Raw genomic sequence first — 27,799 nt, 5'->3', positions numbered from 1 at the left:
CAATATGTTATATACACCTACTACTTCAAATATTTCAAGCTGTGTTTTAGTGAAATAAAACATTACATTTACAATTTGAAGAACAAAAACTTTAGTCTTTTTCTTTTTTTGCGGTACGCGGGCCTCTCACTGTTGTGGCCTCTCCTGTTGCGGAGCACAGGCTCCGGACACGCAGGCTCAGCGGCCATGGCTCACGGGCCCAGCCGCTCCACGGCATATGGGATCTTCCCGGACTGGGGCACGAACCCGTGTCCCCTGCATCGGCAGGCGGACTCTCTACCACTGCGCCACCAGGGAAGCCCAAAAACTTTAGTCTTAAAACATTAGAACAAAGAGAAAATACCCAAGGTTTCTTTTATTACAATTCAAAGTCAAGGCCAGGCAAAAGCAGCATGTGGTAACTGGCCTAAACAATTCATCATGGCAACCAAGACCTAAGGCAAAACTGCAGGTTTGACTCATAAGGTTTAGCTTGACACTAGGTTGTAAAAAGTTTTTAAAGGTTTTGTTTGCCTCAATCAGCCCCATCTGTAGAACAGAGAAAATCATGAATTTTTCTCCCTATTTTTCAGTACCTTGCACAGAATTAACTGTATCATATAGATTTTTAGGATGATGCCCAAAGCAACAACCTATATAGTCTCATTAACAGGCTGAGCAAGCAGGTAGATAGATGCTTAGAATTAGGTTCAACTACTATTTCATATAGGGCATGCCACTGCTTCAATCACCTACACTTTCACAGCATGGGTGAACTAGTATGTTCAATTTTTAAGATGGCTTTAAAAACCTGTATAATTGGGGCTTCCCTGGTGGCGCAGTGGTTGGGAGTCGGCCTGCCGATGCAGGGGACGCGGGTTCGTGCCCCTGTCTGGGAGGATCCCACATGCCGCGGAGCGGCTGGGCCCGTGAGCCATGGCCGCTGGGCCTGCGCGTCCGGAGCCTGTGCTCCGTGATGGGAGGGGCCACGGCAGTGAGAGGCCCGCGTACCGCAAAAAAAAAAAAAAAAAAAAAAACCCTGTATAATTGGTACCAACCATACTTAATGCCTCCATCCCATTCATTCCAAAATGAAGACACAAACCAAACAGACATAACAAAGTTCCAGGGCCATAAACCAGACAGCCCAAGGACAGTGTGCAGATTCAACAAAAATCATGTCAAAGCACAGTAAAGTCTGTTTTCAATTTAAATTCACTAATTCATAACAGCCTACGCTCAAGTCCCTCCTTGCATTACCTAAGAAAAAATATTATAGGAAAGTTCAAACTTTACATAAAACTGGAAGGAAGATGTTTAATTACTGAAGAACTATAAACAACTGAATACACAAAACTGTGTTTTTAAAAACTGCGTTTACATATAGCAAACAATATTCTTGAACTAACCTACAAGATACAGGCAAGTTCTATTACATAAACAGATCTTTAAGAGCCCAGAGAACTTTTTTATATAAGCAATGGCGGTGACTAATGAAATAGTAGAAAATGGCAACTCAGAAATTCAGTCATCAAGAATGTGGTTGAAGTAGGTGCAATAACACAACACTCTGGAAAGTAAAAGCAAACAAATAAACAAAACCTTAAAATGTATGGTCAAGACAGTAAAAACAAGTAGCATAGTTATTTTATTTTACAAAGAGCATACTACAAGCCAGGAGCAACGTCACAGGGTAAATAAAAATGGTGCTAGCGTGGTCCCTTTAACTCAGCCTGCCCTCACACTGAGACTGCATTTCTAGTCTGAAGAAAAGAAAATGGCGCTTCTTGGTTTACTTACAAAAGATCCCAGGGAACTTACAATGATAAGTTGGCTATGCTTGACACATAATCAGCTTACTTTTTAAAGTACCAGAACCCACAATCAAATCTTTTTACCTTCTACAAAAAAAAAAAAGCATCTTCCTAAATGTTATTTTTATCTACACACACTCTGCAATGTCGTTAGACTGCAACAGAGCTTCTCATCTTCATTCCTCAAGGACATGGTAAGAGTGAACAATTCACAATGGATTCTCTACATAATAAAATCAGAGCTTTGTGTCAGTGAAAGCCTCAGCCTTCACAGGTGATGGCTGTGTGGCCTCAGGCAGCTATTTTAACCTTGCTGGGCCTCTGCTCCCTCATCTATGAAAGGGGGCGATCTAATATACCCTAACTCACAGTGCTGAAAAGAGGATTAAACAACACGCAAAAGTTCTTTGAACATGTTTAAACATCTTCAAACACTACAAATACAAAAAGCAGCTAGCATGGTGGCTGGCACACAGTAGGTCCTCAATAAAGGTTAGTTCCTTTTACTTCTTTAAAACAACATTGAAATGACAAGTGATATCTGCATCTTTGAAACATGAGGCTTGAGTTAGAATGAACACATATTTGTGAATAAAGTGTGAAAAGTATAAAAGAAGAAAAAGTCTACCTGACTCCTCTGACTAGGATCACTAGAAAGGATCCATGTATCTTGGCAAGTTTTTAAAAAGTGAAAATGAGTACAATATAAAATAGAACTGATGAAGGATAAGGGGCCGAAGGGTGTCAATTCAGGACAGATTAATATTTTTACACATCTCTACAGGGATTTACACATATATCATAGCTGTAATCAAAACGTTGGTGCTGGAACCCTGATGCATAGAAGGAGAGTGAGTTTAAAGGGCAAAAACCATGACACATTCAAATCTCAAACTTAGTATAAAGGCTCACCTTGCTAGAGAGGGTAACTGATTTAACCCAACCAAGTCAGAGATCTAACAAAGTAGCAGCAGTAGCAGTACTTACCTGTCCTCTCCCTACCAAGCAAAGATATAAGACCTTATGACCAAATGACTGACATTCATACATGGAGCCAGCAACTTCCCAATACCTCTATTTCTACTGAAATTAGTATCTCCTGAAAAAAACTTTCAATTAACTGAAAAACTGGCAAAAAAGAAAGATACCATATGATCATCGATTCTGACAACACTATTCAACAGATTCTTCCTGTTTACTACACAGGAGTAATAAAACCACTTTATGGTCCTAATAATGGAAAATTTCTGAAAAGCTAGAAAGAAATAAGAGGTTCAAGCTTGTATCATTTGTCTATGCTATGGCAGAGATTTTAAAAACGTGAAAAATCATCACACTGCTTATAAAACATGAGAGCACTTCTCACTGTGTGTTACTTGTAAGAGAGTTTGTGGGGTGGCTGGTTGGTAACCAGGAGCCTTGAAATGACAGATCCCCGAAGCTGTACGTGATATTGTACGTACAGTAAGTCCCCTACATACAAACAAGTTCCGTTCCAAGAGCGCGTTCGTTAACAACAACAAAATTAGCCTAGGTACCCAACTAACACAATCAGCTATATAATACTGTACTGTAATAGGTTTATAATACTTTTCACAAAAATAATACATAAACACAAAAAATAAAGGTTTTTTTTGTGGGTTTTTTTGTTTTCTTTTTTTTGCAGTACGCGGGCCTTTCACTGTTGTGGTCTCTCCCATTGCGGAGCACAGGCTCCGGACGCGCAGGTTTAGCGGCCATGGCTCACGGGCCTAGCTGCTCCGCGGCACGTGGGATCCTCCCGGACCGGGGCACGAACCCGTGTCCCCTGCATGGGCAGGCGGACTCCCAACCACTGCACCACCAGGGAAGCCCAAGAAAGCATTTTTAATCTTACAATATAGTACCTTGAAAAGTACAGTAGTACCAGCTACATCACCGCTGCTTTTACGCTTGCTTCTGGACATCCTGGGCTTGAAATAAAGATACTGTACTACTGTAGTCTATACAGTAATGTACAGTAAAGTACACAAAAACACAACCACTTGTAGAGGATGCACACACGTGACAAGGTACGCCAGACAGGCGAACTAACTTACGCGATTGGACATGCGAATGCACGTTTATATCTTTGAAAGTTTGCAACTTGAACGTTCATACGTAGAGGACTTACTGTACATGTCCATTTGGGGGAAAGAGGTTTGGAAAGCTTTTTTCAGATTCCCAAAAAGGTCCATCGACGCCTACCCCCAAACCACACTGCCTTAAAATAACTGGTTGTCAGATCTGAAGATAGGACACTGGGTTAAGCTAGATGAAAGGAGTTACCCTGGCATTCTCGTGGTAACCAAAACTACACTACAGACCCTACATGAACTGCAGTATTTGTGGACACTGAGAGATGTTTCTCAGTCCCAATACATATTAAATATCATTTCTTAACAAAGACTATTATTCTACTAGTCACAAAGCCATTTATTAGGAAAAGTGAAGGAATAAAGTTACCCAAGTAAGTCACTGTTCTTTGATTTTTCTTATTATAAAGTTTATTAGCAGGCAGTTTAATGCCTTTCAGTCTTCCATGAAGAAAAAAACTTGTCTTAAACTGAATCTGAACATATTGTGATTCAGCATAATATTTTTTTAAATTTGAGTTATAAAAGCATCTTTAAATCCAGACCTAAATAAAGTATGTGACTTAAAGACTACACTTCTTTGGCCACTTAATTTTAATAATTTTCATTACTTTTAAAATGTAGTGGCTATAGCACATGAAAAGATGCTCAATGTCACTAACCATCAGGGAAATGGAAATCAAAAACAAAATGAGATACCACTTCACACCCATTAGGATGGCTACTATAAAAACAAACAAAAATCAGAAAATAACAATTGTTAGCAAGGATGCAGAGAAAATGGAACCCTTACGCACTACTGGTGAGAATGTAAAATGGTACAGTCCATGTGGAAAATTAGTATGGAGATTTCTCAAAAAATTAGAAATAGGACTTCCCTGGTGGGGCAGTGGTTAAGATTCCACCTGCCCATGCAGGGGACATGGGGTCAAGCCCTGGTCTGGGAAGATCCCACATGCTGTGGAGCAACTAAGCCCGTGCACCACAACTACTGAGCCTGCGTGCCACAACTACTGAAGGCTGCGCGTCTAGAGCCCGTGTGCCGCAGCAAGAAAAGCCACCACAATGAGAAGCCCACGCACCGCAACAAAGAGTAGCCCCCACTCACCGCAATTAGAGAAAGCCCTTGTGCAGCAACGAAGACCCACACAGCCATAAATGAATGAATGAATGAATGAATGAATGAATAAATTAGAAATAGAATTACCATATGATCCAGCAATTCCACTTCTGGGTATATACTCATAAGAACTGAAAGGAGGATCTTGAAGAGATGTCTGTACCCCCATGTTCACAACAGCATGATTCACAATAGATGAAGCATGGACGCAACCCAAGTGTCCATCAACGGATAAATGGATAAGCAGAAGGGGGTATATACATACAATGGAGTATTATTCAGCCTTAAAAAGGACACTTTGACATAGCCTACAACATGGGTGAAACCTGAGGACATTTTGCTCAGTGAAATAAGCCAGTCACAAAAATACAAAGGCTGCATGATTTCACTTACACGACATACTCAGGGTAGTCAAATTCATAGCCAGGAAACAGAATGGTGGCTGCCAGGAGCTGGGGAAAGGGGAGTGCGGAGTTGTTGTTTAATGGGTATGGAGTTTCAGTTTTGCAAGACGAAAAGAGTTCTGGAGATGGATGGTGGTGATGGCTGCACAACAATGTAAATGCAGTTAATACCACTCAACTGGAGACTTCAAAATGGTTAAGATGGTAAATCTTATGTATATTTTACTACAGTGAAAAAAATGGAAAGAAAAACTAAAAAAATATATAGTGGCTAGGAGCCATATTTCCTTTTTACAGTAGTAATAATTAATAATAGCTGCTATTTACTGAGCACCTATGATCTTTCCTATGCTATGCTAGACACTATACGTATCACTAATTCTTACAACCTTATAGATATGAAAAGTGAGACTCAGAAAAAGTTGAGTAACTTGCCTGAAATCGCACAGCTAAGAAGCAGCAAAGTCAGTATTCAAATCAAAGACCATGCCCTTCTTTATGTACTGCACGGTCTCTGTATTTCACAAAAATTCAGAATAAAGTATACATGTGCCCCCAAAGAGCAGTAAGTTCAAATGAGCACTGATTACAAATGAATGATTAAAAAAAAAATACCTAGAGAATTCTATCTTCTGACATAGAGAGTGGTTTATGACACTGATGAGTGAAAAAGGAAATTAAAGTATATTAAAGTATATGTCAAAAAAAAAAAGGCTAGAGCGTAAGAGACATTCAGAAAAGAACATCGGTATATAACAATAACCTATACTTTACCTCCAACCCTAATATACCCATGCAGACCTACTCATACGCAGCTCTCATTCCAAATAAAGTTGAAAGAAAGGCAAATCCATTACAAGTCTCATGTTCTAAATTACAGAAGAAATGCTCCCTAGAGCAGCAGCATAGGAGGAAGAAAATGCGGTTGGCCTAGGTAGCAAAGGTAAAAATTTAAATATTTTTCAAGATATTAAGTAGATGTTGTTAAGGATCGGGGAAGGAATGGTGAAAGAAGGGGAGAAAAAGAGGTTTAAAAAAGCCACAGACACACAGGGCCCTCCATTCAATACTCTGTAATGACCTATATGGGAATAGAATTTTAAAAAGAGTGAATAGGGACTTTCCCGGTGGTCCAATGGTAAAGAATATGCCTTCCAATGTGGGGGATGCAGGTTCAATCCCTGGTCAGGGAACTAAGATCCCACATGTCGCGGGGCAACTAAGCCCACCCATCACAACTACTAAGCTTGTGCACCTCAACGTGAGAGCCCACGTACCACAAACTACAGAGCCCACGCGCCCTGGAGCCCGTGGGCCACAACTAGAGAGAGAAAACCCGCACACCACAACTAGAGAACTAGAGAGAAGCCTGTATGCTGCAATGAAGATCCCACATGTCGCAACTAAGACCCCACACAGCCAAATAAATAAATATTTTTAAAATAAATAAATAAATAAAAGAGTGGATATATGTATATGTATAACTGACTTACTTTGTTGTACAGCAGAAACTAACACAACATTGTAAATCAGCTATACTCCAATAAAAAAAATTAATTAAAAATTTTAAGAAAAGGAAGAAAAGAAAAAATCCCGCCACAGACAGAAAAAGCAAGTGAATGAAAACAGAATAGGAAGACCAAATTCAGTACTAAATCATGACATAAATATGCAAAACAGAGCTGATTTTTCTTTAAAGAGCGCCAACTGTGCCAGTAGCTTAATGGTTCCTAACTTTGCAGAAGTGAATTGATCCAACGCAATGAATGGTTAGAGTGAAGTTCTTCAGAATAGATCTTCAATCAAAATGTGGCTCTATATATGTAGAAAGAAGAAAAGAGCTAGGAGGAGAGCACACTTGGACAATTTAAAGGCATATAATAAAAATTCCAAAAAGTAGTCAGTTTTTCATTGAGGTCATTCATCAATACCTTCAAACCATATACATGGCTGCAAATTATTAGGATATTTAAAAATTACTCTTTTATTCTCTGCTACCCACATTTCAGAAATTACAAAAACAAAAACAAAAACCCGGGCCTCCCTGGTGGCGCAGTGGTTAAGAGTCCGCCTGCCGATGCAGGGGATACGGGTTCGTGCCCCGGTCTTGGAGGATCCCATATGCCGCGGAGCGGCTGGGCCCGTGAGCCATGGCCGCTGGGCCTGCGCATCCGGAGCCTGTGCTCCGCAACGGGAGAGGCCACAACAGTGAGAGGCCCGCATACCGCAAAAAGAAAAAAAAAACAAAAAAAAACAAAAAACAAAAACCCATCTGGATCCCTAGAATTACATCCTTTCTTAAATACTGGTTAGTGAAATTGGACATCAGCATGCCCTTTCATTGAACAATCTCAGAAAGGCAGAGAAGAGTGTAGGACAGGGGGTGCCTAGCCCTTCAAGGCAATAAAGATCTCTCAGGGCATCATTTTGTCACTGTCAACCTCTTAAATTTTTATTTTTTTATTTTTTGGTATTGCCATATTAGCATTTATTGCTTTCTGGTTTCTCCTATAAGCACTTTGCTTTCTGAAAAACTAAAGATAAATTTAGAATTTTATAAATGAAATGAAGATCTGGATTCTGAGCTTTACAAAACTATACTAGCATATTTCAAACTATAAGTATATATTTTAAATATATGAATATAAATTTTATCCATTAGATTAAAAATGGGCTCTAAAATATTATGAATTCATTCTCCTTCTAATACACTCAAAGTGAAAGATAAGAGAAAAAATATGATAGAAGCATGAGCGCATGGCAGTTTAGTGAGCAGGCAGCAGGGCACTAGTGCAGAGCAGTTTAATGGTTTCTCATCAATAAGTGAAGTGAAGTCTCTTCCTCTTGGGCAGTTTGTACTGTGGCTGCAGCTGCATACCTTTGGTGGTATCAGATATGCTATTTAACAAGGCACACATCATATCTCCCTCTAAGTGGTGAGGGTTGAGTATATGTGCTGGCCTCTGAGTCTTCTTAAATTGATTCTCTAGCTCCAGAAAACCTTGATCTCCTGAGAGGATGGTGAAAGGAATCTGCTTGGGCAGCTGTTCATCCAGACGGCCAGCCTAAGTTGGAAAAAATGGCACAAGTTCATAAAAATCAGCATCTGAGCTTCCAGTCAAGTTACAGCTATTTCAGAATGAACACATACCTAGAAACGCGTATTTAGCTTGTTCCCTTGCTCCCACCAAAGCATGATATAAAGATCTCGTTCATAAATGAAATCTATCATATTTAATCAAATATAAAATGCTGTCAATTATAAGATAAGCTCTTTTATGTCATTAAGAAAGAAAGAAAAAAAAAGCCAAAAAGAGTATAACAGGAGGCCCCCACATAAAGGTGGAACACTAACAGGGCTACGCGCTCAACCTAAGGGTAAATAAAAAATGAATCTGCCATAGAGAAAAGGTAAGCAAAGTAATTTGCATAACTCAATCTTAGAACTGGCTAGATGGAAAAAGAAACTATCTTGTGGTTTAAAACATAAGCAGCAGTCAACAAGTTTGCAGAGAATCAGTATGACAGAAACCCTTAAGCAGAGAATTTAATTTAAACTGGGTCTCAGGTGGGTTGTTTCTCCAGGTGACTAGCAAGAGACAGAAGCAAATGCAAATTCCATCTGGGTCAACAGTGACTGCTATGGTGCCCCCCCATTTCAGAGATGTTAAAATGTGAAAGTGCCTCATGCGTCAAGGAGTGTCATCTCCTGATAATTTATTCTAGAAATAGCTGAGGGTCTACTATGAGTAGCTGAGAGTCTGCTGGAACTGGGGATGAAGCAGTAAACACATGCTATGGGTTCCTGCCCTCAACAGTCATAAGTAGAACCTGATGCAAAAGGTTTTATACAAAAAGCACAACACTGAAAAGGAATCTACAGTGTCATTATGATTCAAGAGGGGAAAAAATCCAAATGGGTCCTAGCTTCACATCTGATTTTGAATAAAACAATGACTCACATGCATACATATGGCAAAATCAGCAGCATCTTTTCTTTTACTACAGCGAGGATGAAGGAAGAAGCAACCAATCCTGTTCAGGTAATTATAGATCTTACAGTTGACGGGAGGCTTCCAGTTGGTGTTTCCTCCTATTATGTTTAGAAAAGGCATAAATGATGAGTCAAACAAGAGAAAAAGAACAGAACACTAGATACAACTGAAAACTCTATAAGGAAAAATAAATACTAGAAAAAAATGTTTCTAGAGGAAAAGTACCAGATTAGAAGGCAGAACAAGGCAGTTCTCGTGCAGGTAACACCAGGTTGTTGCTTAAATCTTGGGGAAGTAGACCGACTTCCCCAATCTGCCTATTAATCTGAAAACTCACAGGGATGTTAAGCAGAATCAAAAGTAATGTGCATGAAAATTCTTTGCCTGCTGTTGTTCTATATGAATGTACACATTAGTGGTTTTTTTACAAATATGTCAAGGCTGCTCAGTGAATAAAAATGATGGGCAATCAGGAAAGCTGGACTTACTAAGAGGTACTGACTACCTTATCCAGGTCAGCATGTTTCTATCTTAAATCCTAATCCTCTTCTTTATATGCTGCTTCCTGTCAAACATGGCATGCATACCTTGTTTCACTGCACTTTGCTTTACTGTGCTTTGCAGATACTGTGTTTTTTACAAACTGAAGGTTGGTGGCAACCTTGCATTGAGGGAGCTCATCAACGTCATTTTTCCAACAGCATTTGTTAACTTTGTGTCACATTTTGTTAATATTCGCAATATTTCAAACTTTTCCATCATTATTTTATTTGTTATGGTGATCTTTGATGTTACTATTGTAATTGTTTGGGGGTGCCATGAACCATGCCCATACAAGATGGCAAACTTAACTGATAAATATGTTGTGTGTGTTCTGACTGCCACACCGACTGGCCCTTCCTCCGTCTTTCTCCCCTCCCTTCCCGCCTCCCTTTTCCCCGAGACACAATATTGAAATTAGGCCAATTAATAACCCTACAATGGCCTCTAAGTGTCCAAGTGAAAGGAAGAGTCTCACGTTTTTTAAAATCAAAAGCTAGCAATGATTAAGCTTAGTGAGGAAGGCATGTCAAAAGCCAAGACAGGCTGAAAGCTAGGCCTCTTGCACCACAAAGTTACCCAAGCTGTGAATGCAAAGGAAATGTTCTTGAAGGAAATTAAAAGTGCTACTGCAGTGAACAAATGAATGACAAGAAAGTGAAACCACCTTATTGCTGATATGGAGAAAGTCTGAGTCTCTGGATAGAAAATCAAACGACCACAATATTCCCTTAAGCCAAAGCCCAATCCAGAGCCAGACCCTAACTGCCTTCAATTCTATGAAGACTGAGAGCAGTGAGGAAGCTGCAGAAGCAAAGTCTGAAGCTAGCAGAGGTTGGTTCATGAGGTTTAAGGAAAGAAGCCGTCCCCGTAACATTAAAGTGTAAGGTGAGCCAGCAAGTGCTGATGTAGAAGCTGCAGCAAGTTGTCCAGAAGATAATTCCTAAGATAATTCATGAAGGTGGCTGCACTAAACAACAGATTTTCAGTGTAGACAAAACAGCCTTCTATTGGAAGAAGATGCCATCTAGCAGTTTCACAGATAGAGAGAAGTCAATGCCTGGCTTCAATGTTTCAAAGGACAGGCTGACTCTCTTGTTAGGGGCTAATGCAGCTGGTGACTTTAACTTGAAGCCAACGCTCGTTTACCATTCTGAAAATCCTAGGGCCCTTAAGAATTAAGCTAGGACTTCCCTGGTGGTGCAGTGGTTAAGAATCCGCCTACCAATGCAGGGGACACGGGTTCAATCCCTGGTCCAGAAGATCCCACATGCTGCGGAGCAACTAAGCCCGTGACCCACAACTACTGAGCCTGTGCTCTAGAGCCCGCGAGCAACAACTACTGAGCCCGCATGCCACAACTACTGAAGCCCGTGCGCCTAGAGCCCGTGCTCTGCAACAAGAGAAGCCACTGTAATGAGAAGCCCATGCACTGCAATGAAGAGTAGCCCCTGCTTACCACAACTAGAGAAAGCCCGCATGCAGCAACAAAGACCCAATGCAGCCAAAAATAAATAAGCAAATAAATAAATAAATTTATTTTTTAAAAAAAGAAAGAAAAAGAATTAAGCTAAATTGACCCTGCTTATGTTCTATAACTGGAACAACAAAGCCTGGATGACAGCGCACCTGTTTATAATATGGTTTCTTGAATATTTTAAGCCCACATTTGAGACCTACTGCTCAGAAGAATCCTTTCAAAATATTACTGCTCATTGACAATGCACCTGGTCACCCAAGAGCTCTGATGCAGATGTACAATGAGATTCATTTTGTTTTTATGTCTCCTAATGCAATATTCATTCTGTAGCCCATGGATCAAGGAGCAATTTTGACTTTCAAGTCTTATTATTTAAGAAATAAATTTCGTAAGGCTATAGCTGCCATCAATAGTGATTCCTCTGATGGATCTGGGCAAAGTAAATTGAAAACCTTCTAGAAAGGATTCACCATTCTAGATGCCATGAAGGACATTCATGATTGGGAAGATGGGAAGAAGGCAAAATATCAACATCCACGGGAGTTTGGAAGAAGTTGATTCCAACCCTCATGGATGACTCTGTGGGGTTCAAGAATTCAGTAGACAAAGGAACGGCAAATGTGGTGGAAACAGCAAGAGAATTAGAATTAGAACTGGAGCCTGAAGATGTGACTGAATTCCTGCAATCTCAGGATAAAACTTGAATGGATGAGGAGTTGCTTCTTATGCATGAGCCAAAAGAAAGTAGTTTCTTGAGAAGGAACGCACTCCTGGTGAAGATGCTGTGAAGATTGTTGAAATGACAACAAAGGATTTAGAATATTACATAAGCTTAGCTGATAACACAGGAGCAGGGTTTGAGAAGACTGACTCCAATTCTGAAAGTTCTACTGTGGGTAAAATGCTATCAAACACCATTGCATGCTACAGAGAAATCATTCATGAAAGGAAGAGTCAACCGATGCAACAAACTTCATTGTTGTCTTATTTTAAGAAACTGCCGCAGCCACCCCAGCCTTCAACAACCCCCAGCCTGATCAGTCAGCAGCCATCAGCATGGATGCAAGACCCTCACCTAGCAGAAAGATTACGACTCACTGAAGGCTCAGGTGATGGTTAGCATTTTTTAACAATAAGGTTTTTTTTTTTTTGGCTGTGCTGGGTCTTCGTTGCTGCCTGTGGGCTTTCTCTGGCTGCGGTGAGCGGGGGCTACTCTTTGTTGCAGTGCGCAGGCTTCTCATTGCAGTGGCTTCTCTTGTTGTGGAGCATGAGCTCTAGGCGCAGGCTTCAGTAGCTGTGGCACATGGGCTTAATTGCTCCGCGGCATATGGGATCTTCCTGGGCCAGGGCTCGAACCCATGTTCCCTACATTGGCAGGTGGATTCTTAACCACTGTGCCACCAGGCAAGTCCCAAGGTATATTTTAATTAAGACTTCTTTTAGACATAATGTTGTTGCTCACTTAATAGACCACAGTATAGTATAAACATAACTTTTTTTTTTCTTTCTTTTTTTTTTTTTTGCGGTATGCAGGCCTCTCACTGCTGTGGCCTCTCCCGTTGCGGAGTATAGGCTCCGGACGCGCAGGCTCAGCGGCCATGGCTCACGGGTCCAGCCGCTCCGCGGCATTTGGGATCCTCTCAGACCGGGGCACGAACCCGTGTCCCCTGCATCGGCAGGCGGACTCTCAACCACTGCGCCACCAGGGAAGCCCTAAACATAACTTTTATATGCACTGGGAAACCAAAAAATTCATGTGACTTGCAGTGGTCTAGAACTGAACCCGCAGTATCTCCTAGGGATGCCTGTACATCAGAGGCTCACTGTACTAAGCCTCAGTTGATCAAAGAGGAGTCTCTCTCCCAGGTTTGGTCAATGGTTTTTAAAGAGATTTAGACTACGGCCATACCCTGAATGCACCCGATCTCATCTGATCTTGGAAGCTAAGCAGGGTTGGGCCTGGTTAGTACTTGGAAGGGAGAGTTATGTGAAGATGCACATTTATGAACAGTAAGGATGAACTGAAGAGGCATTTATGTTGAAAACACACTAGTCCTGTAGTCATGAGGCCCAAGTTTGAAAGCTAACTCTACTATTTATTATTTTTGTACTTTGTAAAAAATAAACTTCTCAGCCTACTTCCTTATATTTTAAAGGGAGAAAATTATAACAATCAGTAAGCATGCATTAGTACCAAGTACAGTATCTGGTGCATTGTAGGTACTGAATAAAGGCTCTTTCAATCTGTATCTAAAGATCCACAAACTGTGGGTCACCAGATAGAGCGAATATTTACCACAGAGAAATGTAAAGAGAAAAATATTCTAGCAGAGTAATTACAATGCAAAGTGACAAAATTCCAATTATGTTCCTATCTTCTATTCAGGAAGGTTCAAAAGGAGCCCTTTTAAAGCAAATCATATTCTAAGGGGGAAAAAAAGGGAGGTTGTCTCAAATGTGTTCCTTATTAACCATACCTTGAAAGCCCCAAATAAATGTTCCTTGGTTAAGATTCCCTGGTAGATGACCAAAAAAGTTGGACCAGTTATCAAAGTCTACAAAGACTATGTGAGTCATGGTTCGCAGGTAATCCAAGTCTGGGAGCTCAACAACCTCTTCATCTGAAGAAGAGAGAAACATCGACATGAATTTGATAAGAATTAGCTAAAAACTTTTTAATTTGTCAACTTAATATTAATCTTGCATGTTATTTACTTCTATCTAAACCATGTCGTGAAATCCAAACCTATATATGACACAATATATTTATATCAGATAAGAAATATTTTGAATATTTCAGAAATGATTATCCTTTCTACAAATGTGTACCATTGATCCTGGCTTTCTTTAAAAGTCACTTATAAAAGGAAGTTTTTTAAAAAATTAGTGTACTGGAAGATATGTAAGACCAAGTTTTAAGGCTAAATAACTAAAAATTTGCACCATCCATCAAAATAAACTTTCAGGGTTACTTGCTAAGAACTTTCTTGCCACCAGGAGTTTGTTCTTTTCCTAATGTAGACTGATTCATCAGCAGCCCTCTGGCTCTGTGCTCACACACCCGAAAGCAGACACGAGACAGCCCACAAGAGGCTCCTGTGACTCGTGCAAAACAGGGCCCGGTGCTCCTCCCACCAAGGACACCTCTTCCTCAGTCAAGTCAGGGCCTCTCACCTCCCACCATCTGCAACTCTTGTTCTCCCTCCTCTTCCCTTCTTTCATACCTTCCACCTTGACAGGGCCTTACAGTTTCGAGTGGTAGCAATGCAAGCCTTAAATGTTTATACTATTTTTAAAATGGATAGCTTCTACTCCACCTACTACAGACTCCCTCAGAAAGAGACTGCCATCTTCCCATTTCCAAACCACCCATCTTCTTATCTGTCTTCTTAAAATACTAAGTAATAGATACAACAATGACCTCCTATCAGACACAGACCAACACAAATCCCCCAAAAGCAATCACAAGAGCAAAAGGAAAACAACAGAACATAAAATAGTGTGACCACGGTTTCACTGTTTGACATCGAGTTGAATGGATCAATAGTATGTCATTTAATCATTTCTCACATAAAACATGCCGTGACTAAAGGCAATGCTGAGATCTACATGTGCTACAGAGCAAGCCTATAAAAACTCAGTAGTTCATAAACATATTTTATGAACCAAAATACTCACATATTTCATTTTTTCCACTCGACATTGTATAACTTATGAAGAGTTAATCTTTAAAAGAATATACTTAAAATTATACTCTAAAGAAAACAATTTACTTCTAAACAAAATGAAAACACTGCACTCTTCTAGACTTCCTTAATCTTATCATAGAAGAAGGGAAGCCTAGAGTAAGCACAGACAAGGGGATCCATACCTCAGCTGTCAGCCTGGTTTCTTGCTACTACTTAACAACTCGACTTCTAATTGCTATTTTAACTCTAAGTAAAAGCTTTGCTTCCGAAGACGGTAACAAAAATTTACAAATTCTCAAGTGACCTTTAAAACTTCTCATACTTATAGAATAAGGTCAAAATAGAAATAAAAAGAATTCACCTGATTTATCTTTTTATTGAACTTAAATCTAAATGACAGTAACGTGCAGGATAACTTTCAAATCTGACTTTCAGAAGGACCATCTATTCCCTCATCTTTCAAAATTCCCATGTCTTTTGGGAAAGAAAAGAAAAGGTTATCTAAAGTACCTATTATTTAGCGTAACAGATATTCCTTGTGCCCTTAGGTTGAGAGAGTGGCTGCCTGAAGCAGCGGGAATGCAGATCCCTCCCAGTAAAGTGCACACTGCGGTAACTCACTGGCCAACGTATCAGCCCATCAAGTCCCGGCTTCAACACTGGCTCCCTAGGAGCAAAGAGGGTGGCTACAAGTGCACGTGTTTCTAAACGGAAACAGGAAACGTGTACAGACGTCAGGGTTGTAGCGCCGTACCTGTACTCTGACAGCCCACGTCAGTCTCGGCTCCTCTCTCCGGGTCTGACGTCTGTGGACAGCTTGCTGCCTGTCTCAGCTTTCTCTCTGCAGGGGAGGAACTGGCAGCAAACGTGTACGGGCTCGTCTGCTCAGGCCCGAAGCAGGCCACGCTGGGCTCCCGCAGGAAGCAGTGTTTCCTGTGGAAGTGCTGCTGCGCGCTCTCGAGGTCCTGGAAGGCTCTGGTGCAGGTGCCGCACTTGATCAGGCACCGCCGCGCGCCCTCCGCGCCCTCCGGCTCCGCGTGCGCCTGGCGCACGTGTGCCAGCATGTCATCCGTGGCCTGCGCTGTGGCCGAGCACGCGCCGCAGCGGAACCACAGGCGGCCCTGGCCCAGAAGAGTCTGCAGACAGCGAGCTTGATCCTCCCTTCTGTTGACTTTGCAGAGGTAGCTCTCCCGGCAGCCGCACGTCAGCAGGTTACCGGTCTCTATAACTGGAAAATCACTCTCGGTTTTAATGGAAGTTTCCGTTTTTTCTGACACAAATACATAGTCTATGCTGTGGTGCTCCTTATAATGACTCAGAAACGCTTCTTCCACATTAAAGATCAGATCACAAAGCCCACAGAAATACTTCATCTTTATTTCGTTGTCATGCTCATCTTGGCAATGTCGATACAGTGTTTCTATCTTGTGAAAAGTCTTTTTGCAATGGGTGCAGCTATACCTATGAAACTGGTGACTTGCTAAAGACATGCAGTGTTGTTTCACACATTCTTGGGAGTCAAACATATCTTCACAAATTCGGCATTGCCATTTACCGCTTGGAGGACTGGTTGCTGGGGAATGATCAAGAATAGTAATAGTTGAAGAAGGATTATCAGCAGTCAGATCATTCACCAACGTTGTAGAGGAGGACGGCAAAGTGTCACCTTCTACCTCCTCTGTCTCATAAAAATACCTGTGTCCATTATGAAACTCAGTCACATGGGCCATTATAGCCTCTTTCCTTGCCAACTTCTTTTTGCATGTCCGACACCAGAAAAAAAAGTTATTTAAATGTGCCCCTCCATGAATGCGGCTCATATGTAAACGGATGACTCCTGAATCTTCACACACCTTCCCACAGACCACACACTTATAACACATCGTGTTTGCTGAGAAAACGTGCTTTTCTACTGCATCTTCACTTGGGAAGCGTTGCTGGCATTCACAAAACCAGGTTTTAACAAGTGACTTTTCCTTCTGAACACAAACCATACCCCCATGGCTTTTATCTCCTAAATTAATCTTCTTTTTTGGGACAGTGCTGCAATCTTGTGAGCTAGATTCTCGAACAGACATATTTCTTTTAAGTGATGAAAATTTTGACTTATCTTGCAACAGGTGCAAGTCAGAAGGGGGTTTGTTCCCTTCAGTGCTGTGGCAATAAAGTAAGACTGATTCTTCCATTGAGTTAATAACTCGGACTTTGTGTCCTGAATTCTGCTTGTGATTCCAGGTACTGGTTTCATCCACAAAGACATGGTTGCAATGTGGACAATAACCTCTCAGTAGGAATTTCTCTGCCACCTGAGCAATGCTCTTCTCAGCTAGAGCTACAGGACCAGCGTTTCGACAACGAACTCTAAATTGGACAAAAAAATAAACTCATAAGTATTTTCTAAATATAGTATCTCTGCTTTTTATTGTAGGAATTATAAAGTAAACAATGTATATATAAGCACTAAAAATTGTTTTTCAATAAAGTTGCAGGGCTTCCCTGGTGGCACAGTGGTTAAGAATCCACCTGCCAATGCAGGGGACACGGGTTCAAGCCCTGGTCCAGGAAGATCCCACATGCCGCGGAGCAACTAAGCCCTTGCACCACAACTATTGAGCCTGCGCTCTAGGGCCCGCGTGCCACAACTACTGAAGCCCACGCGCTTAGAGCCCGTGCTCTGCAACAAGAGAAGCCACTGCAATGAGAAGCCTGTGCACCTCAACGAAGAGCATCCCCCGCTCGCGGCAACTAGAAAAAGCCTGCGTGCAGCAACAAAGACCCAACAGAGCCAAAAATAAATAAAATAAATTAAAAAAAAAATAAAGTTGCAGATGATATAATAATATTCTATCTACCTGACCATTACCTACACTTCATCTGTTTCTAATCCATATACCAAAGGGTAAAACTAGAATAAAAAAATTTTTTTTTAATTCAGACAAATTTTAGACAAGTAAAAACTATATCAAGTGCACTGATAGGAACGTCATGAGACAAGCAAGTAATTAACTTCTTGCGGTAATTAAACAGTACAGAGGAGCACTACAGTGAGACTCTCAACAACCCTGTACCTATTCTTTAAGAACGAACTGATTTTACGTCAGGAAAATGCCACGCCCATGGTTGCTTTTATACTAAAGAAAGTGTCCAACATCATTGTTCATTAGGGAAATCCAGATTAAAACCACAGTGAGACTCTCAAAAGAACAACTAAAATGAAACAGACTGGCAACAGCAAACCTTGGCAAGGATGTGAAGGAATTGGAAGTCTCACACCTGGCTGGTAGGAATGTGCACCAGTGCAAACACTTTGGGAAAATGTCTAGTAGTGTCTTATAAAATTAAATACACACCTACTCTTCGATCCTGCAATTCCACTCCTAGATATTCATCCAAGAGAAATGAAACCTATGTCTATAAAAAGGCTTGTATAAAAGGTACATAGCAGCTTTATTCACACTAGCTAAAAGCTGTCCATCAACATAAGAATGAATAAACAAATTGTGCTATATTCATACAACAGAATACTACTCACAAATAAAAAGGAACAATGCACTAAACAATATGGATGAATCTTACAGATATTATGACAAACACAAAAGAGTGCATACTATATATGATTCCATTTACATAAAGTCCTAGAGGAGGTAAAACCAACGTTAAGGTGGAAAAAGTATCAGAATAGACTGCCTGGGGGTGAGAGGGTGGGAAGTGACCAGGAAGGGAACAATGGAACTTTTCCATGGAGAGGTAACACAGGATGGTAAAAGTGTGGGTTAACAGATGTATCAGTAGTCAAAATCATAAAGGTTAAGATCTGGGGCCTCCCTGGTGGCGCAAGTGGTTGAGAGTCCGCCTGCCGATGCAGGGGATACGGGTTCGTGCCCCGGTCTGGGAGGATCCCATATGCCGCGGAGCGGCTGGGCCCGTGAGCCATGGCCGCTGAGCCTGCGCGTCCGGAGCCTGCGCGTCCGGAGCCTGTGCTCCGCAACGGGGGAGGCCACAACAGTGAGAGGCCCGCATACCGCAAAAAAAAAAAAAAAAAAAAAAAAGATCTGTATACTTCAATAAATCGAAATTGTATCTCAGAAACAAGGAACTGTAAAAAATAGTTAAGGGCGGGGCTTCCCTGGTGGCGCAGTGGTTGAGAGTCCGCCTGCCGATGCAGGGGACACGGGTTCATGCCCCGGTCTGGGAAGATCCCACATGCCGCAGAGCAGCTAGGCCTGTGAGCCATGGCCGCTGAGCCTGCGCGTCCAGAGCCTGTGCTCCGCAATGGGAGAGGCCACAACAGTGAGAGGCCCGCATACCGCAAAAAAAAAAAAAAAAAAAAAAAAATTAAGGGCGGTAAGGAGCCTACAAGATATATAAATAAAAGAAGAATGGCAGTGTTGATTATTGTTAAAACTGGGTGACGGGTAAATGGAGGTTCATTATACTATTCAGCTGACTTTCATACAGTTGAAATTTTCCATAAAAATTTAGGAATAAAAATAAAAGGCAGAACCAGGATTTGAACTCATGAAATATAAGTCAGAACCAGGACTGTTAACATCAATAATTATACTGAGTATATACAGAGTGATTATACTCCACTGCCTCTGTTTTTTGAGAACATATTTTACTTGAAGGTTTGTGAAAACAACTGTTCTACTTAAACAAATGCAATTGTATCACTTAGTAGTATGATACAATTTTAATGCATTTTAAAGAAATAATGGGGAAGAAAGACCTAAGAGACAGAGCATCTAAATGCAAAGTACAGACTTTGAATTATGATTCCAACAAACCAAATGTAAAAAACTTCATGAAGTAATCAGGGAAATTTGACAACTGACTAGGTGTTTGATATTTAAAAAACTAGTTTTTTAAAGTGTGATAATGGTATTAGTTATTTTTCTTTAAAAAAAAGAGTGCTTATCATTCAGAGGTATATATTGAAGTATTTACAGATAAAATGACAAGATTTGCTTCAAAATAAAAACTTGTGGGGATGAGAGTATAAATAAAACACGACTGTCATGTGTTGATAACTATTGAAGCCTGGTGAAAGGTACACTGGGGTTCATTATACGATTCTCCTTACTTTTGTATAGTGCCTGATAATTTCCATTGTAAAGACAAAAAAAGCATACTTGATTGTTTGACAAATCCGGCCTTTCACTGACATGTAATTTTTCACTTGTGGTACTTTCCATGCTGGTTGACTCAAAGCCAAGGTTCTATCTTAACCCTCTCCTCCTCCAGGCACAACCGTCAAAAGCACACCCAGAACTTAGAACTGTTAGCTTGTTTTATGTTCACAGCAACATCAATATATATCCACTTTTCTCACACCTCTCACTTCTTTCATTATGCTAAGTTTGGGTAATGTCCAGGCAAATATACACTCTCATTTTAGAAGGAGAGAAACACGGAATAGAAAAGTATTTGTTGAGTCCTCTGGCTGGTGAGGAGCTTATTGGGCGGGAATCTTACAGCCCAAGACTAGCCCCTTACAAACCTGAAATGGGCAGTGAGCTCCATGTGGGAACGCAGTGTCTGGTGGCAGGCCACACACTTAACTTGAAATGGAACATCTTTGCACAGAGAGATCAAAAGTTTCTTTGCAAAAGATGGAAATGATATTGGTTGTGCCATTCCCTTGTCATCTGAAAGACAAAATGAACTATGACTTGCAAAGATCTGAGTAGAGTGACCCGGCCTTCCTCCCCTTTGCCTTTCTCAACATCACGTGAGATAAGTAAAAGAAGATGGTTATTTATGAGATAAAAATCTAAGAGAAGTCGTTTTCTAGCTCCAATTAAGTGCAATGGATGCTGAACTCATGCTCAAGTTAAAATTTGAGTCTTAAATGCAGAGAAATACCCAACTTCCCAATGGATATACAAAAACATTATCCTGCATAAATGTTTTCTTCCCAAGTTTCTCGTCATTCCTCCAAGTAAACCTTACTCTTAGGTGCAAATAAACAATGAGAATCTTTTTTGAAAAATAAAAAATGACATAAAAATCTTTTGCTTTCATGGTTCTCAAAACGAATGTGAAGATAAGTTACCTCAAGAATTATCTGAGAAGTATGGTAAATCAGCAAAGGTTAAAGTAGTTTAATAATTTTCAGCAGAAGAGAGTATTAACATACCACGCAGTTTAAAACGCTGATGGAAATGATTCTTTCCAGACATATGCTTCAAACACTCATCCTTGCTGCTAAAAAGAAGGAAGCAATTTGGACACGCAAAACACTGAATAATCTGAGGAAGAAGGTTGTTTTTATGTCCATCATCTGCAGCTTCCTAAAATATAAGGGAAAGCTTTATTGTAGACAACTAAAATCAATATTCAATTTCTTAAATCAACTTTCAAATTTTCCTATTTATTTGGAATATTTTGTATCAGTTTTTAACATGAAAACTTTTCTTCCCTGAGGGTGAACTGTGAATTTTTTTGTCATAAATGAGGTCCCATATATGAAATTTTAAATTATTTCTTAAAAACAAATTATTACCATCTTTCTGTGACAATAAACATACAAGTACATTTGCTTTCTATACATTTTTCTTTTTATATATACATCTATATGCAATATTATATAAATGCATAAGTGTTTTCATATCACATATACTTTTTCTTATGTTTTGCTTTGTTCACTCTACTCTGCAATATAACCTATGTTTACAAATATGTATTCTTCCATAAGTTTCTCCAAAAATAAATACACAAGGGGAATTGTCATTGTTTTATCAAATATTGTCATCTTACAGATTCTTCTGCCTCATAGTTTTCTTATTCCACAATAACTAATGGAAATCCCTAAAAATCAACTGGTGTCGCTCTGATTTATTCTTCTTAATGGCTACAAACTACTCCATGGTGTGGATCTACTGAGATTTAGTCAACCATTCATTTCCAGCCGTTTTTTTTTTTGCCACTGTAAACAATGGTTTTGTAAATATTGCTGACTATATATCCTCATTAAATAGTGCTTTTCTCTCATTATCAGGATTGGCCGCATTGGGTTAAAAGGTTCATTATTTGAATATTAAAAGATATTGTGTAACTGCTTCTCAAAAAGGCTCTGCAAATTCCGATTCCCTAGCACTGAGTGAGCCTGGCACAATAGCTATTACACATCTTATTTTCATGTTTGCAGTCTTACAGATGTGTGTTATGTTAATTTGCCTTTCCTGTCTACTAGTGAGTGTGAGCATTTATTTATACAATTCTGTGCATTGCTTATTCCATTCCAGCCTCGTGTTTTGATTGTTTTTGTTTTTTCCCCTCTGGTCAACTTGTATCCATTCTCTGTTATCAAAACTAACTCTGGGGCCTCCCTGGTGGCGCAAGTGGTTGAGAGTCCGCCTGCCGATGCAGGGGATACGGGTTCGTGCCCCGGTCTGGGAGGATCCCATATGCCGCGGAGCGGCTGGGCCCGTGAGCCATGGCCGCTGAGCCTGCGCGTCCGGAGCCTGCGCGTCCGGAGCCTGTGCTCCGCGACGGGGGAGGCCACAACAGTGAGAGGCCCGCATACCGCAAAAAAAAAAAAAAAAAAAAAAAACTAACTCTGTCTCATCCTCCATTTCTCAACTATTCTTCATCAAACGTCTATTAATTTAGTATATGGTCACCTTAAAATTCTGATACAAACACGTATGTCTTTTCTAGAGTCCAGGTTTCCAAACTTGGCTAAGAGTCTCCTCTATCCCCAAATTGGAAATATTTTTAAGTGTATATTTATATGTGTATGTATAACTGTATGTGTGTTGTGTATAAATATAATGTAACTTCTTGTTAATGGTCTTTAGAGTAATAGCCTTAAAAGTTGTAATGTGTCTTCTTAAATTTACTATCATTAACATTAGGGATATCAAAATAGTTTGTGTAATTGCTTATAAAATGCAACAGGAGAAGTGATAGGAAATTTACATTTATACTGAGCATATGTCAAGCACCACCTTATGGTTCAAATGTGCTTTTCCACTTAATCCTTACAATAACCCCGTGAAATACTATTTTCATTATTTACAAATGAGAAAACTGAAGTTTACATTAAGTCAACAAAATTATCACTCCCCTCCAAGTTGTACCCTCAGAAGAGACAAAGCTACCATTCACACCCAGCTTTATAGCTGTGGTGGTAAATCCTGTGCTCTTTCCACTACTCCTCACCCTATTTTATTTTGGTGAGAGCCATGCAGAAGATAACACCCAGTATGACACTCTGCATTCCAATTGCAAGGTTCCAAATAAGAGCACTAAAAGCATTTACTACCAACCAATTTATACAAATGACCTCTACCTGAAGAACTCTAATAAGCTTTAGTTCAACTGTGAGTTATAAGTGGTTTCAAAATAAGCTTGTTTAAACTGTTTGCTAAATAGAACAAAAACTGTGATTCTAGATAAAACTTTATTGGAATATACCTATTGCAAAAGTATAGCATATTTGCAAATAACTTCTACAAACCAGGGGAAGGAATGGGAAATAGGATGTCTGGGAAGTACTCAATTCCTTTTTACCATTATATTTCCAGTTATATTAAATCAAAACACACCACACAAACATGTATACATAAAAAAACTAGAACCACAATAAGATACCACTTCATAGGTACCCACTAGGATGGCTATTTTAAAAGACAGATAATAAGTGTTGGCAAGGATGTGAAGAAACTGGAACATTGCTGGTGGGAAAGTAAGCTGGTACACTGTGATGGATAACAATTTGGCAGTTCTTCAAAAACTTAAAGATGATAACCATATGGCCCAACAATTAACTCATTAGAGAAGTGAAAAAGTATGACCACACAAAGACTTGTACATTTGTTTATATCAGCATTATTCACAACAGTCAAAAAGTGAAAACAACCCAAGTGTTCATCAACTGAACTGATACACAGAAAGTGGCATATGTCCATACAATGGAATATTACTTGGCAATAAAAAGGATGAAGTACTGACATATGTCACAACATAGATAAGCCTTGAATACATCATGGTAAGTGAAAGAATCTTGTCACAGAAGGCCACATATTGTAAGATTCCATTTAATGAAATGTCTGGAAAAGGAAAAAAACCACAGAGACAGAAAGTAGTGTACTGGTTGCCTCGGGCTGGGGAGGGGGAAGAGTCACCTTCGATGACAGAATGGCCCTAGGAACAGAATGAGAGAGAGTTGTAATGCCCACCAACCCACAAGTGACACTGAGGCACCCTGGGCCTTACGATACATCCACCACCATCCCCACCAGCACCAAAAGGGAGAAAAGCAGGAAGTTACACAGTGACAGACCCACTGGATAGTCTTTTTTTTTTTGGCCATCCTGCGAGGTATGTGCGATCCGACTAGGGATCGAACCCACGCCCCCTGCAGTGGAAGCACAGAGTCTTAACCGCTGGACCACGAGGGAAGTCCCTGGATAGCCTGAATGTCAAAAAACACTAGACACTTGCTACCCAAAGTATGACTCAAAGACCAGCAGCACTGCCATCACCTAGAAGCTTGTTAGAAATCTTGAATCTAAGGCCCCACATCAGATCTACTGAGTCAGAACCTGCATTTTAACAAGATTCCCAAGTGATCTGTGTGCACTTTAAAGTTTGAGAGGCATGAGTCTAGACAGAAGAAACTGGAGATAAAAAGAAAAGGGAAGGGCAGCAAGGCAAAAAATGCAAATTGTGGACAGTTTCACAATTTCATTGAAGAACATCATCTTCATGAAACAGAATTCACAGGTATGCAATCTTCTAGCGACCTCTTCTGGCTCATTTAAGATACGTAATGACTGGTTCCTTCCGAGTCCTTGTGACACTCCAAAGAATAAGCAATAGGGGCTTTTATTAAAAAATATATGTCAGGCCATAAGTGCTTTATATTGTATTATATTTTCTCTCAACAATCTTGTATGTAAGTATAATCATTCCACTTTAGAGATGAAGAACCAAGCTCACAGATGTGCTGTAACTTGGTGAGAACACATAGCTAATAAAAGTAACAGTGGAATCCAGGTCTGTCTGACACCAAAGCCTTTGCTCTGTTTTACCATATTGCTTCCCAGAAGGCTGAATATCATAAATTTACTTCCCGGAGAGACGGCAAAAGGGAGGGCAAAACAGCATAGGATGAGTGATTCCCAGAAAAAAAAAGGAAACAAATTAATGAAATTTGGGAAAACACAAATGAGAGTATTAATTAATTTTAAGGTTAAAATATCTATTCAGATTTATTGAAGAAAAAAGATAAATATGCTTACAGCATGGAATAGAAAAACATGCCCTGAAAGAACTCCAGTTCTGAAAAAGGTGGAATACTAGTGACCCACTGCAAACACTATAAAACTATGGAATGTAGTTGCACCCTTTTCCCTTCTCTCCCCAAACCTGTGTCAGGGCACTAGGCAGCCCTATCATTTCTTTCTTTAATGTGTCTTTTGGGTCCACTTTAAGGTCTTTATTTTAAATGTCATTACCTAAGTAAACGTTTTTCTCATCTCAAAGCTAAATTACTGCTGAAGTCACCTAAACTGGTCTCTTTGTCCACATCTTTGAATCCACCCTGAACACTGGTGCCATTCTAATACCACTCAATCTCTTTGGTGTCCCTAAAAAAGGAGAAGGAATTTGGTTCTAGAATTTCAAGTCCCTCTAGCTCTGAAGATATAAGAATTATTTTCATCATGTCACGTCCTGTGATAGTGCCAGTATCTTGCCAATATCAAGTTTAAATTTTGTGCCTTTATAGTCAAGTTACTGTTGTACTTGTGTTGGGAGTCCCCAGGACCATCCCCAGGCTTGGTGGTTGGCTAGGACTCACAGGACTTGGTGTACAGTTGTACTCATGACTATGATTTATTACAGCAAAAGGATACAAAGCCGGGAAAGCACACTGGGCAAGGTCCAGAGGAAACCAGGTGTAAGATTCCAAGGGTCCCCTCCCAGCGGAGACACACAGGACACACTTAACAATGAATTGCAGCAATGCACGTGAACAATACCTTACAGACTCACTGCTCAGGGGGCCGGATCACACCTTCCTAGTACAGACCAAAATTCCAGACCCCCACAAGGAAATTAGGTGTTCAGCATAAACCACACTGTCTGCACCAACAGTTCATGCACAAAGGGCCACTCATCAGAGACTCATAGGGACCCGCCAAATCTAAGTTCCCAGACAACAGCCCAGTGCCAACCTTGCAAGCAAGTCCGTCTAAGGATAGAAGTCTCAGGCCTGCTATGTTACCTGCTCTCTGCATGCTACCTATTCCCATATTTGCTACTCTGTGTAGGCTCTTGTTCAAACCGTCCTGTGATTATACCACTTGTCCTTTCCATCTATCCAAATCTAAGCCTGGAGGACCACTTCTCCTCTGCAGTGCTCTGTCAGCTTCTCCTGCTACTCCTCTCTCCTTCCTCTGAACTCCTGTTTCACCTGATGATGTACCATCACGGCTTATTCATTCCAGAGCACGTGGATTCCCTCGTACTACGGTGACTCATCAGCGTTGAACAAGACACAGGCTCCCCAAAACTAATGACTAACTATACAACGAACTCAGCGTCAAGAGGCACATCTATCCTGGGAACACTCTCCAGCACCAGAACAGGGGTCAGTCAACCACAGAACTCAACCAGAGACACCTGGGAGTGCAAGTCTTCATTTTCTGTGTGAACCTCTACAGAATCCAAGTTAATACCCACATGACTTTTCAAGTATAGGGCTAGAGATTAGCAAATTCTGAAAACATGGTTTAAAGAAAAACCCTAGTTCTCTCTGGACATTAGCATTTTACTACTTCAAAACCTAATATTTACTCAGCAAATACATCAAGTATGGATCTTCTCATAGGTTTTTAGCTACAAGGATATTTAATGTGTTATTGTTTTTAATAACAGAAAAATGTAAACAATTAATACATCTACTAGGAAATTAAATGAACTATAATACATTCATACAGAATGCCATTCATTGATTTTAAATGTACATACTGATTCAACATATATTTAAACATTTATGTTTACAACACACTGCTTTTCTTAATTACGAAAAAATTTACATACTTTATCCTATGTAAAAATATTTATATATGGAGAAAAAGCAGAAATATATACATAAAAATGTTAACAATGTTAACAATCTCTATAAGTGAAATCAAGAGCGATTTCTTAAAAGAAAGAAAAATACCATATGATATCACTTATATGTGAAATCTAAAATACAACACAAATGAACACATCTACAAACAGAAACAGAATCACAGATACAGACAGTAAACTTGTGGTTGCCAAGGGGGAAGGGAAATGCAGGAGGGAAGGACTGGGAGTTTGGGGTTAGCAGAGGCAAACTATTATATGTAGGATGGATAAACAACAAGGTCCTATTGTATAGCACAGGGAACTATATTCAGTATCCTATGATAAACCACAATGGAAAAGAATATAAAAAAGAATGTATATATATGTATAACTAAATCACTTTGCTGTACAGCAGAAATTAACACAACATTGTAAATCAACTATACTTCAAAAAAAATTTTTTAAAAAGTGATTTCTTATTTTCTTTTTGTTAGTATTTAAAAATTTTTCCACAGTGAACATATTGCACAATTAACATTCTGTAATGTTAACTAGTGAGATATCTAATATCAAGTGTGGGAAACACTTATTACAC

General features: G+C 40.0%; 1 protein-coding gene across 2 annotated transcripts in view; it reads right to left on the bottom strand.

Annotated features, from left to right (window-relative positions):
- The window catches only part of ZNF451 (zinc finger protein 451), a 97,573-nt gene that overhangs the window by 26,446 nt on the left and 43,328 nt on the right, over positions 1-27,799 (bottom strand). For both annotated transcript variants that reach the window (XM_060109608.1, XM_060109607.1), the window contains exons 8-13: positions 21,275-21,428; positions 20,636-20,783; positions 15,890-17,496; positions 13,924-14,067; positions 9,394-9,524; positions 8,310-8,496 (exon numbers count right to left, since the gene is read on the bottom strand). In XM_060109608.1, coding sequence (XP_059965591.1) covers positions 8,310-8,496; positions 9,394-9,524; positions 13,924-14,067; positions 15,890-17,496; positions 20,636-20,783; positions 21,275-21,428 — 2,371 coding nt within the window. The remainder of the gene's footprint in view (positions 1-8,309; positions 8,497-9,393; positions 9,525-13,923; positions 14,068-15,889; positions 17,497-20,635; positions 20,784-21,274; positions 21,429-27,799) is intronic.

The sequence above is a fragment of the Mesoplodon densirostris genome, chromosome 10 (genome assembly GCF_025265405.1).
Source record: "Mesoplodon densirostris isolate mMesDen1 chromosome 10, mMesDen1 primary haplotype, whole genome shotgun sequence".
In the NCBI taxonomy this organism is placed as follows: Eukaryota; Metazoa; Chordata; class Mammalia; order Artiodactyla; family Ziphiidae; genus Mesoplodon; species Mesoplodon densirostris.
The sequence above is the reverse complement of the archived record's forward strand: the minus strand, read 5'-3'. Positions and strand labels throughout refer to the sequence as shown.